Source organism: Podarcis filfolensis, assembly GCF_964270895.1.
Source record: "Podarcis filfolensis genome assembly, chromosome: 1".
Classification (NCBI taxonomy): Eukaryota; Metazoa; Chordata; class Lepidosauria; order Squamata; family Lacertidae; genus Podarcis; species Podarcis filfolensis.
This window is the reverse complement of record NC_139604.1, coordinates 121,717,093-121,730,620: the sequence shown is the minus strand read 5'-3', so window position 1 is coordinate 121,730,620 and position 13,528 is coordinate 121,717,093. Positions and strand designations below refer to the sequence as shown.

The following is a 13,528-nucleotide window of genomic DNA, read 5'->3' as shown; positions in this document are numbered from 1 at the left end:
TTCCTAATTGCAATAAAACTGAAAAAGCGGGAGTGCCCCCACCCCGGATGCAGCTACTAATACGGCAGTGGGGTGGGGGGATGTGACATACATATGATCTCTCCTTGGAGTCCCTTTGCACTCTACTTTGCACCCACAAGCAGCACAGAAAACCTCCACCTAGAGAACGAGAAAGATCGTAATAATCAAACCTGCAAGTTACAGCTATTCAGAATGGGTTGGCATACCTGATGTCTGGATAATCCTGGTATAAACAGTTAACGTGGTCCTTGATTCTGGGTTTTTCTTCCTCGCCAATTATTCTAGCAATGTATTCTATGGCAGGAGTGAGCCAGTCAGAAGTTGAACCCTGGAAATATGTTAGAATACCTGGTTATTCTCCCCCCCACCAAATGACCTGCAGTTAAGATGGAAGCATTCAGGTTTCGAAAAAGCAATGTATCTCTGATAACATTTTGTCACCCAAAGGTTTGATCACACTCCTAGCTGGTCTCCTACTACTCATGTATTTAAATACTTTTTGTTGTTGTTGGTCTTTATCTTTTTAGCAGTGTACTCCTCAAGTTGGTTTTTTCCAGCATCTTTTATAGTTGCTTGCATTTATTTTGCAAAGTTTGTGTCCCTTTTTGTTCTCCACGTTTCAACAAGACTTACATTTTCTAAAGGAGGGTTTCCCAAACTTTGGTCTCCACCTGTTTTTGGACTACAACTCCCATCATCCCTAGCTAGCAGGACCAGTGGTCAGGGGTGTTGGGAACTGATACCCTGTTCTAAAGGAAGATGTCTTGCCTCTAATGACCATTTTTTGACTCTTACCACACGGACTTCCTCTTGATCAGGCATAGGCAAACTCCAGGCCTACAGATGTTTGGGACTACAATTCCCATCACCCCTGACCACTGGTCCTGTTAGCTAGGGATGATGGGAATTGTAGTCCGAAACATCTGGAGGGCCAGAGTTTGCCTATGCCTGGCCTTGATGGTACTTTTCTTGATCTGCAAGAGCTTCTAATATTGTGGTTCCGAACAATTCCAGATGTTTTGGGCTGTAAATCCCAACAGTCTTGTATTCCTAAACACCTGGTTGGAAAAGGCTGATGTAGTCAGTGCTGATGGAACTCCACTTAAGACAGCTTCTAATGTTCTACCTTTAACCCCACTACTCTTAAAATGAATATTGTTAACACATTTTAGGAAAGAATCAACTTTAAAGGTTACAGATCTTGAGGTTTCGTTGGCTCACTTGCATTTAAATAACCTCAGGTACTTTCACATCAATCCACTGCTACGATGTACTGTATTTCTCACTCTATAAGATGCACCAGACCACAAGACGCACCTAGTTTTTGGAGGAGGAAAACAAGAAAAAAAATATTCTGAATCTCAGAAGCCAGAACAGCAAGAGGGATCGCTGAAAGCAGCAATCCCTCTTGCTGTTCTGGCTTCTGGGATAGCTGCGCAGCCTGCATTCGCTCCATAAGACGCACACACATTTCCCCTTACTTTTTAGGAGGGAAAAAGTGAGTCTTATAGAGCAAAAAATACGGTAGATACAAATGGCAGAAATTCCTTATCAGATTCTGCATTGTGTTGTTAATATCTGTGGCATCCTGAATCATTATTTTGCTGACCTTGTCCCGTTTCGTTTTCCTCATTCTGCCTCTTGGCTTGAGAGTTTGCGTGATATACTCTTTGACCACATCCTTGTGAACCTCGTTGAGAAAATCCTGCGTACAACAAGAACGATAAAAATAACAACAGTGGGTTGGCCAAAGCACAAGAGCACAGCCAGGGGCTTATTGCCATGCCAATCCACAAGGACTGGGAAAGATTCAGAGAACCCAAAAGAAACCTGTTGGATGAGTTTTTCAGTGCACAGCCGCCTGTAAGATCAAGTTCTATTCGTGTCACTGCAAAGTATTGCAATGCTTACCTTTAGGCTTATTAATTCTGCCTGTTGCATCCCACTAATAATGTCCCTAATCAATTTACAACCAAAGCAAAACAAAAATAATACACAACAATACAAAGCAAAACAACAATACTAAAATTGCATAATAATAATAATAATAATAATAATAATAATAATAATAATAATTTTCCTTAACATCTTTATTGAAAGGTCAAAAAGTACATAATTAGATGTGCACTAAACATGGTGAGAGGTAAATAAGAGAGAGAAAAAGAAAAAGAAAATCATCATCATCATCATCATCATCATCATCTACTCTCTCTCCACCCTCAGGTCCTAGGTTTGCAACAATTAAACCTAATGTTAAAAACAGTTAAAAACAACTTACTATCACTAAAATAAGTTGGGTCGTTATATATCTGGGTATATATGGGTATATATATTTGTTGCTTATTACATTTTTGAAATCTGTTGTTATCCTATGGACATAAGAAATAGATTTTGTCAGGCTTCAGCCCAGTCCTCAGGGTCTCTATAAATGAAATCTAACTGGATGCCCCTCCAAATGCATTGGACTACAACTCCCATCATCCCTGACCACTGGCTATGCTGACTGGGGCTGATGGGAGTTGTAGTCCGGAAACATCTGGAGGGGCACAGGATGTTCACCCTGGGACTACAACATCCACGAGGCCCAGCCAGAATGAGGGCTGACAATAGTTCAAAACATCTCTATATACGCTATGCCATGTGTACATTGTGTGAAAGACAGGTGTCAGGGAACTGCCATCGGAGGCAGAGGGAGAGGGAGGGCTCCAGAGGGATTCTGGAGAGCGTCCCGGGAGGGAGAGAAGCAGCCCATCTTCTGGGGAAGGAAATCAGCGTAGCACCAGTGGAGAAGGGCGGCAGATGGGGGAATCGGTGAGGTGGCTCCATGACTCCTCGCCGGAGACCAGCGGGGAGAGCACGGGTCCTCCGCTGCCCACACCCTCCCTGCGCAGAAGACTTCCGCGCAGGGAGAGTAGGCGGAGACTTGGCGTCAAAGAACTTCTATGCTGGAAGAGGTTCAAGAAACGCCCACTGACGGATTCTGCCAGCGATTGAGACAGCCATGGGTGAGTGGCTGTCCGGACAGAAAGAGTTCACCCAAGTAACCCAGCCAGGTGTGGCGCCGATTTACGCACGAGCAACCCCTAGAACCATTACAACAGGTTAGGAATGTTTTTGTTTTATTTACTTACTTGTGTTTTTATCTTGTATTTTATTCTGTTAACTGTGATGAATATAAATTTAATAAACAAACAAACTTTTTAAAAAAATATCAGTTACAGATAGGTAGCAGTGTTGGTCTGCCATAGTCAAAACAAATACTGTATTACTACAAAGGAATTTCAGAAATAGACTGGAAAGAGAAGCTGCTGAATTGCAACTCATTACCAAACTTAAAACCATGGAGAGACCTGGTCTGAACAAAGACATTGGATTCTTATCTCATTATACATGACAAAGCCATTTTTCACCTTCTCACCCCTTGCTTTTTCCTGTAAGACCTATTGCAGTCGTTAAGAGTCGTCAACAGGCTCATCACAGCTATCTGCCAACCACCCATTCCCACCACCCTTCTGAGTAATACCCCTCCCCATCTTCTCACTATATAGAAGGATCTGGCAACTTCTGTTTCAGTGTATCTGAAGAAGTGTGCATGCACACGAAAGCTCATACCAAGAACTAACTTAGTTGGTCTTTAAGGTGCTACTGGAAGGGAAAAAAAATTTGTTTTAAAAATATCATTACTGAATTATTAATTATTACTATTACTCTTACTATTACCTTGCAGATGGGTTCCTTTAGATGCTTTAGATGTTCCGAAGACTCCTCAATGATGGACAATATTTTTATGATGAACGAATCGAAAGTTCCGCCACTTACGACCCAGGCCTGGCTTAGAATTTTCTTGAACAATGGCTGGTGAAACACACACACACGTCAGTCATGGGTATCACTAAAGCATCTCTTTTGATTCTAAGATGTGGCCTACTCAAATCCTTATGGCCCAGAGCCTACCCAGGGGTTTGGGGTGTACTCAGAAGAGTTTTGGGACATCCCCCACCCCTTTGAGTGGCGCATATGCCTCTCATCTCAGGTCCCCTCACAAACTGCATGGGAAAGCCTCCTTCATTTCAAAAGCATTTTGCCATTTGCCACGAGGGGAGTGCAGTTTGAGAAACGCGAAATGAATATGGCAATCCTTGGCCTGCCTAACCCAGAAGAACCTCTTGCATAGGTGAGGGACCTACGGCCCTCCAGATGTTGTTGGACATCAACTTCCATCAGCGCCATTTGGTATGGCCAGATTCCTCCAGTGGCAGACACCAGGCTCTCAAATTTCAGTGGTGCCCTGCGCAATGCTAAAATCCGGCGCCCCCGCCTCTCAGGCTCTGTTCTACTTCATTGCTCTAGTGCCCCCTGCAGCATGGTGCCTAAGATGGCCACACCGATCATGCCACCCTAAAAGCACCTCTGGTTCCTTATAGCTGGCCTTAAAGGATTGGAGCCTAAGGTTGTTCTGTGGCTCCTTGGGTTCTCATTCTTCAAAATCTTGATCATGGTCCTTTGGTCTTTTCCCATAGCTTTTAAACCAGCTTTAAGTACTTGGCACATGATTCCACGAATATTTCAGACAAGCCCTCCTGTTTCTGTGTCGATGTTTTGCTGATATGCAAGTGCATTTAAGAATAACCTGGTTAAAACACCATTGATCTATCTGCTAACACTTCTTTCCTAGGTGGGCATGAAAACAAAACTACTGGAATCTACTGGGAAACATTTTAAACTTTGCCAGGAACTATGTATGCAAAGTTTGGGAAATAAATATAGCCCCTTCACAATGGACGTCTGGGCATGGAGACTTTAACATACGATACTGAGGACCATGTTTACACACTATAAAAGCTCAGGATGCCCAAGAAATGTGGGAAGATCATTTGGGGGACAGGTTCTTGCAACTGTCTATTGCAGGGGTGGGGAACCAGTGACCTTCCACAAGCTGTTCAATTCCCATCATCCCATACTCTGACCATTGGTCATGCTGGCTGGTGCTGAAGGGAGCTGGAGCATAGCATCCTCTGGAGGACCACAACAGCCCCATCCCTGCCCTACTGGAATGGAACTAAACCCAAAGATAAGGCAGTATGTATTGGCTATTAAGTTTCACGGTAGGAGAATAGTTTATTTTCTATGTCAGTGTAAAAATCTAATTATCATTCCTACTTTAAAAAGAGATTGTTGACAGACAGGTAAACAGTTTCCCAGGTTTTTGATACCCGGAACTTTCTCTCACCCTAGATTCAAAGTGCAGGACCACCTTACTCTTAGATGCATGCAAAATGATGCATATGTTATAATCAGCTTCCAGGAAAAAACATGAGTCGATATCCAGGGGAAGGGCTTCAGCTCAGTGGTGGAGCTGAAGAACTAGGATTTATGAATCCCTTGAACGCTGTGCATGAACACATGTAACAGAAGCACAATTTTAAAGAAAAGCACATTTGGGGAGGAATTACAGTCATACCTCGGGTTACAGACACTTCAGGTTGCGTTTTTTTGGGTTACGGATCGCCGAAACCCAGAAGTACCGGAACGGGTTACTTCTGGGTTTTGGGAGTCGCGCATGCGCAGAAGTGCTAAATCACGCTTTGCGCATGCACAGAAGCGCTGAATCGCAACCTGCGAGTGCGCAGACGCGCCGCTGTGGGTTGCAAACGTGCATCCTAAAAGGATCACGTTCGCAACCTGAGCGTCCACTGTATTTGGAGCCGACGGCGAGGGCTGCTTCACCCTTTCCCATCTTTGCCCTCAGAATTCTCTTGTTTGAAACTGTGCAGCGGGGAGGACAATTTCAAGTGGAGATGCGGTGGGGGAAGGGTTAAGCACTTTCCTCCTTGCTCCCTTTCTCCTCTGCCTGGTTATCCCCCCAAGGTGTTTCCAATAAACCCCTGTGTGTGCAGTGCTTCAAATCTAGGGTGTGGTGCAAGATTTTAGAGACAGTTCAGGCATGTGGGAGGAGGAAGGCTCAAAACAGGAAGCGCTGCAGATCGCTTTGGTAATTGTCAAGGGTGGCCTGTGTGCATTTACCGTAGATGCTCCACCTAATTAAGGGATTATGGGCAGTTGGAATGCCTCCATGAGTTCTGGGCTTCTTCAGATCCCTAAACTGTATTCCCCTAGATAAATATAAGCTTTTTCCACCAGCTGGCAACTGTATTAAAGAGGCAGGAACCAATTAAAATGTAAATCAGAGGGAAAGTAAAGTGGGATAGAGGAGCAGGTCAACGAGCTGTACTAAATCACTTTGAGCAGCTTTTCTTGGTGCTCTGCCCAGCAGCCTCTGCTTTTTAAAAAAGTAGCACAAGTCTATTTCTGTTGCGAAGACAAGGAGGTGCTGATGCATACGGAATGACCGAGCATCATCTGCTCCATGTTTGAGAAATGCTCTGGGGTAGAAAAAGCATGCCTCAAATAATTGTATTTTTTTGGATCCACACTCGCCAGGAAAGTAATCACAACATCTCAGGGCAAAATCCTCCTGCACCGTTGTCGGTCTCTGATGCTATGGTAACGTCCGCAGTATACAGTGGTACCTCGGGTTACATACGCTTCAGGTTACACACTCCGCTAATGCAGAAATAGTGCTTCAGGTTAAGAACTTTGCTTCAGGATGAGAACAGAAATTGTGCTCTGGTGGCGTGGCAGCAGCAGGAGGCCCCATTAGCTAAAGTGGTGCTTCAGGTTAAGAACAGTTTCAGGTTAAGTACAGACCTCCGGAACGAATTAAGTACTTAACCTGAGGTACCACTGTATGTTTAAAGCCTCTGTCCTGGAAATGTGAAAAATCCCTGGGGCAGTAGGGCTCTGTTTACATCCACAAATCTCAACAGTCAGGGCTTCACCCAAAGAATCCTGGGAAATGGAGTTTCTTAAGGGTGCTGGGAGTTAAGAGACCCCTCCACCCTGCCAGAGCTACATTTAGAACTCATGCACATTCCCCAGCTTGCCTGAGGTGGCTGAGGAATTGGGGCAATACCCATAGGATATGGGGAGCTGCCTTACAGCAAGCCACACTAAATATTGTCGACACTAACTCACTCCACTGTTGCAAACAGGCAATATTCTCATCCTTGCCTGGAGATAACGGGGACTCGACTTTGGACGTTTTGAATGGAAAGAGGAGACTGAGAGGAGATAGGATGGCCATCTTCAAATATCCGAAGGGCTGTCACAAGGAAGATGGAGAGAGCTTGTTTTCTCCTGCTCTGGAGGGTAGGACTCGAACCAATGGCTTCAAGTTACAAGAAAGGAGCTTCCGACTAAACATAAGGAAGAACTTTCTGACAGCAAGTGATGTTCAACAGTGGAACAGTCTCCCTCGGAAGGTGCTGGACTCTCCTTCCTTGGAGGTTTTTAAGCAGAGATTGGATGGCCATCAGTCGTGGATGCTATAGCTGAGATTCCTGCATTGCCGGGGGTTGGATTAGATGACCCCTGGGCTCCCTTTCAACTCCACAGTTCTGTGATTCTATGAAAGCAGGTGATCGGCCACTGACCAGTGGTACTTATTGTCTGCCACTGCCACTGACTGTTAGCTATGCTGGCACACCAGCCCCTGTGCAGACAGCAAGAGCAGCTTGCAAGTGAGGATGATGTCTGCCTTTGACAATAATTCTGCCTTGCAAGGGGTTTTACAGTTGCCAAAAACATCGCTGTTGTTTGCAACCTTGGCTTTGCTCGAAAGTGAAAGCAGCGATGGTGAGAAATTAAGTTATCCGAGTTCTTAGAATTGCTCCCATGCCTAGCACATGAAAGAAGCTGTGGTTTGGGTTGTTCCTCCAAGGACATGTGCAAGGCTGTCCGTTAAACTGCTCGGAAGATATACTCCCCATCCGCTTTTCAAAGAGGCCTGCCCTGATTCAAAGAGGCATGATTCATAATAAAATAAAATTTCATCAGTTCACAACGGCAATTCAATTACGGTAAGTCCCTTTTCTCATTTCAGAATTCTGGGAGCAGCAGTCTCCTCGCTACAGAGCCATGATTCATAGAACGCTTAACAAACTGCAGTTCCCAGAGTTCTCTGGGGGGAAGCCATGTGCTTTAAATGTGTGGTGGGTGTGCTTTGAATGCATGGTGTGCCAATCTGCCTATGTACACAGCCTGGCTCAGTGATGGCATCTCACGGAGGAAATCAACAAGACCTGCTGCGGCTTGGAATCTCAGCAGCTGGGTTCTAGCGCCGTCTTCTTGAATTGCAAATACTCCTCTTACCTGTGTTTCCAGCTTTAATTTATTTAAAAAGCATTTCCTGTATCTCAGCATCAGACCAGCTAGGGTCTTCTCCAGTTCTTCACAGTTGATGTGAAAAGTCGTTTGCAAGTTCATCCTGCAGTGAAAAGGCCAACAAGTCAATGTTCATTAAGGTGTAATTTACAAAGCCAATACTCCATTGGAATCCTTTATCTCTTAAAGAGCAACCCCCTTTCTCTGCTTACAGCAGTCATGAAGCATTAAAGGTAAAAGGTAAAGGGACCCCTGACTGTTAGGTCCAGTCGCGAACGACTTTGGGGTTGCGGTGCTCATCTCGCTTTACTGGCTGAGGGAGCCGGTGTTTGTCCGCAGGCAGTTTTTCCAGGTCATGTGGCCACCATGACTAAGCCGCTTCTGGCAAAACCAGAGCAGTGCACGGAAACGCCGTTTACCTTCCTGCTGGAGTGGTACCTGTTTATCTACTTGAGCTTTGACGTGTTTTCGAACTGCTAGGTTGACAGGAGTAGGGACCTAGCAACAGGAGCTTACCCCGTCGTGGGGATTCAAACCGCCGACCTTCTGATCGGCAAGCCCTAGGCTCTGTGGTTTAGACCACAGCACCACCCACATTACTTGCTATTTAGTGTAGAGTAAGCAGTCTAGGAACCCACAGCTAAATAATTTCACTTTAATTTCTGATGAAGGAAGACCAAAGAAGGCCAAATACAACGATGTTGAAATTTAAGGTTTTCTTTTGGCCGCTTATTTTCCCACTGGTTATCCTGATTAAACGCCTTGCTCTTTTAACAACTTCAAAATAAATGGCATTTCCCAAAGATCCAAATTGATTTTTGCCAACCTCTGTCTTAATTAGAAGCTTTAATTTCCCATCGTTAGGAACAGAAGCGAAGGTGAAATTAAAAGCCTGAAATTAAATTGCATGCTAGATGGCAACTTGCCAGCTTGATCGCTGCATACCAGTAAGAATGAACTCAGAGTAATGATAAAGAGAAGAATCGAAAGAGGAGTCATGCACCAATTAAAGGTTTTGGCTTTTAAACGATTAATCAGTTAACAAATTGATTACATTTTAATATATCTGTGTATTTTTAGATCCTATATAGAAGTCTTTTCACCAAATGTGCTGGCTGGGCTTTTCAAATTTCTACTCCACCATTCTTCCAAGATGGATTCCTCTCTCCCTCCAGGTCAGGAATTGGGGTGTGTGAAGATACCCCTTGAGGAGTTCCACAAAGCCTGTGTTTCTAAATTTCTTGCAAATGTGAAATATACCCGGAGTCAAGTGTGGATTTCATGCTCTTTATTCAGCTCATAGTAGTGAGGAATGCAAGTCCCTCCAGAATGTCTGCTTTATATACATTATTTACACAATGGGCCCCACGTGATTGGCTAATTCTGGGATTCACCTGTAGGCCAATCAGGCTGCGGATTCACTTCCACCTGGAGCTGGATTGGGTGGCTCCTGCAGACCAATCATACAGCTGCATTGTTTTAGGACCAATCAGACTGCTGCATTTTGGATCCTATTCAACTCAGTACATAACACCGACACTCTAAGTGTCCCTATTTTCCAGGGATGCCCCTGATTTAGAGAAGCCATCCTAGTTTCTGATTTGATCCTGGAATGCCCCACTTTTCCTTAGGATGTCCCTCTTTTCATTGGAGAAATGTTGGAGGGTATAGAATGATCCGACCCCCCAGCCATCTGAAGGCAATCCTGTATAGGGAAGGTTTTGTTTTTTGTTTTGTTTTTTTAAAAGGAAAATGTAATGTTTTATTATGTTTTTAGATATGTTGGAAGCTGCCCAGAGTGGCTGGGGCAACCCAGTAAGATTTGTGGGGTTATAAATAGTAGAATGATTGTTTTGGAATGGGACGTCCTGATTTTCATGGGAGAAATGTTGGAGGGTATGAGAATGCCTAGCTCCGCATCCCCCTTTGCCAGTTGGCTTAGGAGCGGGTCTGTGTTTCGCTTCCTGAGTGATGGATACGCTTCTGGAATTCCCCCCAAGCCGTCAGCCACAGGGTGGGATCCGTCAGGGAATCCCAGGATGGTGACACTGTTCACCTGCTGGCTGAAAGGAGGAAAAACCGGTGCTGCATGAGATATTTGTGCTCTGGGGTCCGTCAAGCAGTGGATGGATTCAAGAAAGTGATTGAGAAGGGGTGCTTAAGATGTGTAACACAACTTCTCATCTGGTATCTCATCCCCAACCATTCTTAAAATAAATGCCTCCGGCCTTTTAGGGAGGGTACGGTATCTCTAAACATTTTTTCTAAGTTCATTGTATATACTGTCCCCAGACACTTTTGTTTTTTTACACGTGGTAAAAATCGCCATCCTTATCTAAACAATTCCAGCATTTTTCACTTCAAATCCTGTACATTTTTGCCAACTTGGTTGGGGCGAGATACCATCGATACATCACCTTCATGATGTTTTCCTTTAATACAGTGCATGCCGTAAATTTTATGCCCTTGTTCCAGAGTTTAGACCATGCCTCAAACTGGATGTTGTGACCCACATCTATTGCCCATTTCGTCATTACCACTTTGATTTCCTCATCTGTATTTAACTGTAGATAATTGTAGACCCTGGTTAGTAATTTGGCCTTTCCTTCTATTAGTATTAATTCTATGTTTGATTTACTCTTATTAAAGCCATGTTTTATTTTATCTTAGTTAAAAATATCGTTCATCTGGTGATATTGAAACCAGTCCGTCAATTTGTCTCCAATCTAATCAAGAAAGTGATTGAGAAATAATAATAATAATAATAATAATAATAATAATAATAATAATAATAATAAATAATTTATTTATACCCCGCCCATCTGGCTGGGCTTCCCCAGCCACTCTGGGCAGCTTCCAAAAAAATATTAAAATACTGTAAAACATCAAACATTAAAAGCTTCCCTAAACAGGGCTGCCTTCAGATGTCTTCTAAAAGTCTGGTAGTTGTCGTTCTCTTTGACATCTGGTGGGAGGGCGTTCCACAGGGAGGGCGTCACTACCAAGAAGGCCCTCTGCCTGGTTCCCTGTAACTTGGCTTCTTGCAGCGAGGGAACCGCCAGAAGGCCCTCGGCGCTGGACCTCAGTGTCCGGGTAGAACGATGGGGTGGAGATGCTCCTTCAGATATACTGGACCGAGGCTGTTTAGGGCTTTAAATGTTTCCAAGGACAATTCAAAGTGTTGGTGCTGACCTTTAAAGCCCTAAACAGCCTCGGCCTAGTATACCTGAAGGAGCGTCTCTACACCCATTGTTCAGCTACTGAAGTCTAGCACCGAGTGCCTTCTGGTGGGTCCCTCGCTCCGAGAAGTGAGGTTACAGGGAACCAGGCAGAGGGTGTTCTTGGTAGTGGCGCCCGTCCTGTGGAACGCCCTCCCATCAGATGTCAAGAAAATGAACAACTATCTGACTTTTAGAAGACACCTGAAGGCAACTCTGTATTGGGAATTTTCTTAATGTCTAATGTTCTTATGTGCTGTAAGCCACCCAGAGTGGCTGGGGAAACCCAGCCAGATGGGCGGGATATAAATAATAAAATTATTTTTAGCATTAAAGTCATACCTCAGGTTGAAGTAGCTTCAAGCTAAATATTTTCGGGTTGCGCTCTGCAGCGACCCGGAAGTAACAGAGTGCGTTAGTTCGCGGTTTCACCGCTCGCCCATGCACAGGCACTCAAAATGACATCGCGCGCATGCGCGGAAACGACGAAACACGACCCGCGCGTGCGCAGATGCACAGTCGCATCTTACGTTTACTTCAGGATGTGAATGGGGCTCTGGAACGGATCCCGTTCGTATCCAGAGGTACCACTTTATTGTGGATCCAAGTGTTAAACTATGAGGAAGGATTCAAATTCCTGGTGAGGGGATAGCTTAGGTTTGTGGGCCATTGAGGGAACAAAGGAAATGGATCTGTGCCAGATGACGAAGGGGTGGGGCTCCTTCCTTGACCGGCTGGTTGTTAGAAAGAGAAAAGGCCAGCATGGGGAGTTGAGTGACGTGAGCTAGAAGGGGGATAGCAACAGGCTGGGAAGGCAGAGAGTGAGAGCTTCGCTTGATTTCAGTTTGAATCCAAGGCTGCAGCTATGGGGGAAGCAAAGTCCTCCTTATTGTAGGCTCAGGTCGCATATACATGTAAATAAACTGTATATCATAAAGACACCAAAGTCTCTGCTGTACCTCATTCCAAAGGAAACCCAAACTAGGGCTAGAGGAGTGAAATTCATTTGCTTCACATTTTAACACAATTAATTCACACTTTCCAACGCAATACACAAATAGGAACACAGTTATCCTTTAAAATCTGTACCTCTCTGAATTTTGGGGTGCCATACAGCAGCAGCAACAACAAAAGGATGCACAAACATGTCTACATATTGGAGGAAATTGGTTGCAGTAATGTGTATACTAGTTGATAATGTGTATACTAGGAGAAATGTACACTAAAATGCAGGTGAATTATCACGAGCAGCTTCTTTTTAAAATTGCAAACTGGTGCAGAAATGTGGTGAATTGAAGGCGGGAAAAACAAGAAACTAAGTACAATCAATGCTGACAGATTTGCTTATCCCTAGTCATTACAATTGTTTTGTTTGTTTTTTAACCATGTTTGGAGGGGGGAAAATGCACCCCACACATTGCTGGGTGTACTAATCTTTCAAAACAAAAAAATGTATATTTACATTTACACAATAATTTCTTGTTTTTCTTTTAATTGCCTGCTTGGGTTTCTTCTGTGGATAAAAAAAAATGACAGTAACAAGCTGAATTTATTTCCAGCCCCTTCTACTGTCTTGCTAATTACTGGAGGTGCCCTGCCACCTAGAGGCAGAATAATGCTAGTGCAGAAAATAAAATCTAAAAACATACTATATATGTGAAATGGGCTACTGATATATATTTTTTAATGCTTTTAGTTATATTCTGTGTTTAAATAGATTTTGAATGGCTGTAAGATGATAACGTGTTTTTGTCTCTCTTGTCTTTCCGATTGCATGTTAATTTTTATTGCATTGATTTCCATGGTGACTATGGGCGGATGCACCTCCAAATGTCCCCATTTTTAAGGGACAGAAGCCGTCCCAGTTTCTGATTTGATCCGGGAATGTTCCACTTTTCCTTAGGACATCCCTGTTTTCACTGGAGAGATGTTGGAGGCTATGGAGTTATACGACCCCTGAGCCAAGAAGATAAGTAACTACAGTGGAACCTTGGGTGATATACACTTCAGGTTACATACGCTTCAGGTTACAGACTTCACTAACCCAGAAATATTACCTCGGGTTA

General features: G+C 44.0%; 1 protein-coding gene across 1 annotated transcript in view; it reads right to left on the bottom strand.

Annotated features, from left to right (window-relative positions):
- Nucleotides 1-1,468: 1,468 nt before the first annotated feature.
- Nucleotides 1,469-13,528, bottom strand: part of EXOC3L4 (exocyst complex component 3 like 4) — a 31,499-nt gene continuing 19,439 nt past the window's right edge. The window contains exons 9-11 of the mRNA XM_083612256.1: nucleotides 8,233-8,347; nucleotides 3,742-3,876; nucleotides 1,469-1,726 (exon numbers count right to left, since the gene is read on the bottom strand). Of these exons, the coding sequence (XP_083468382.1) occupies nucleotides 1,499-1,726; nucleotides 3,742-3,876; nucleotides 8,233-8,347 (478 nt within the window). The 3' untranslated portion in view covers nucleotides 1,469-1,498. The remainder of the gene's footprint in view (nucleotides 1,727-3,741; nucleotides 3,877-8,232; nucleotides 8,348-13,528) is intronic.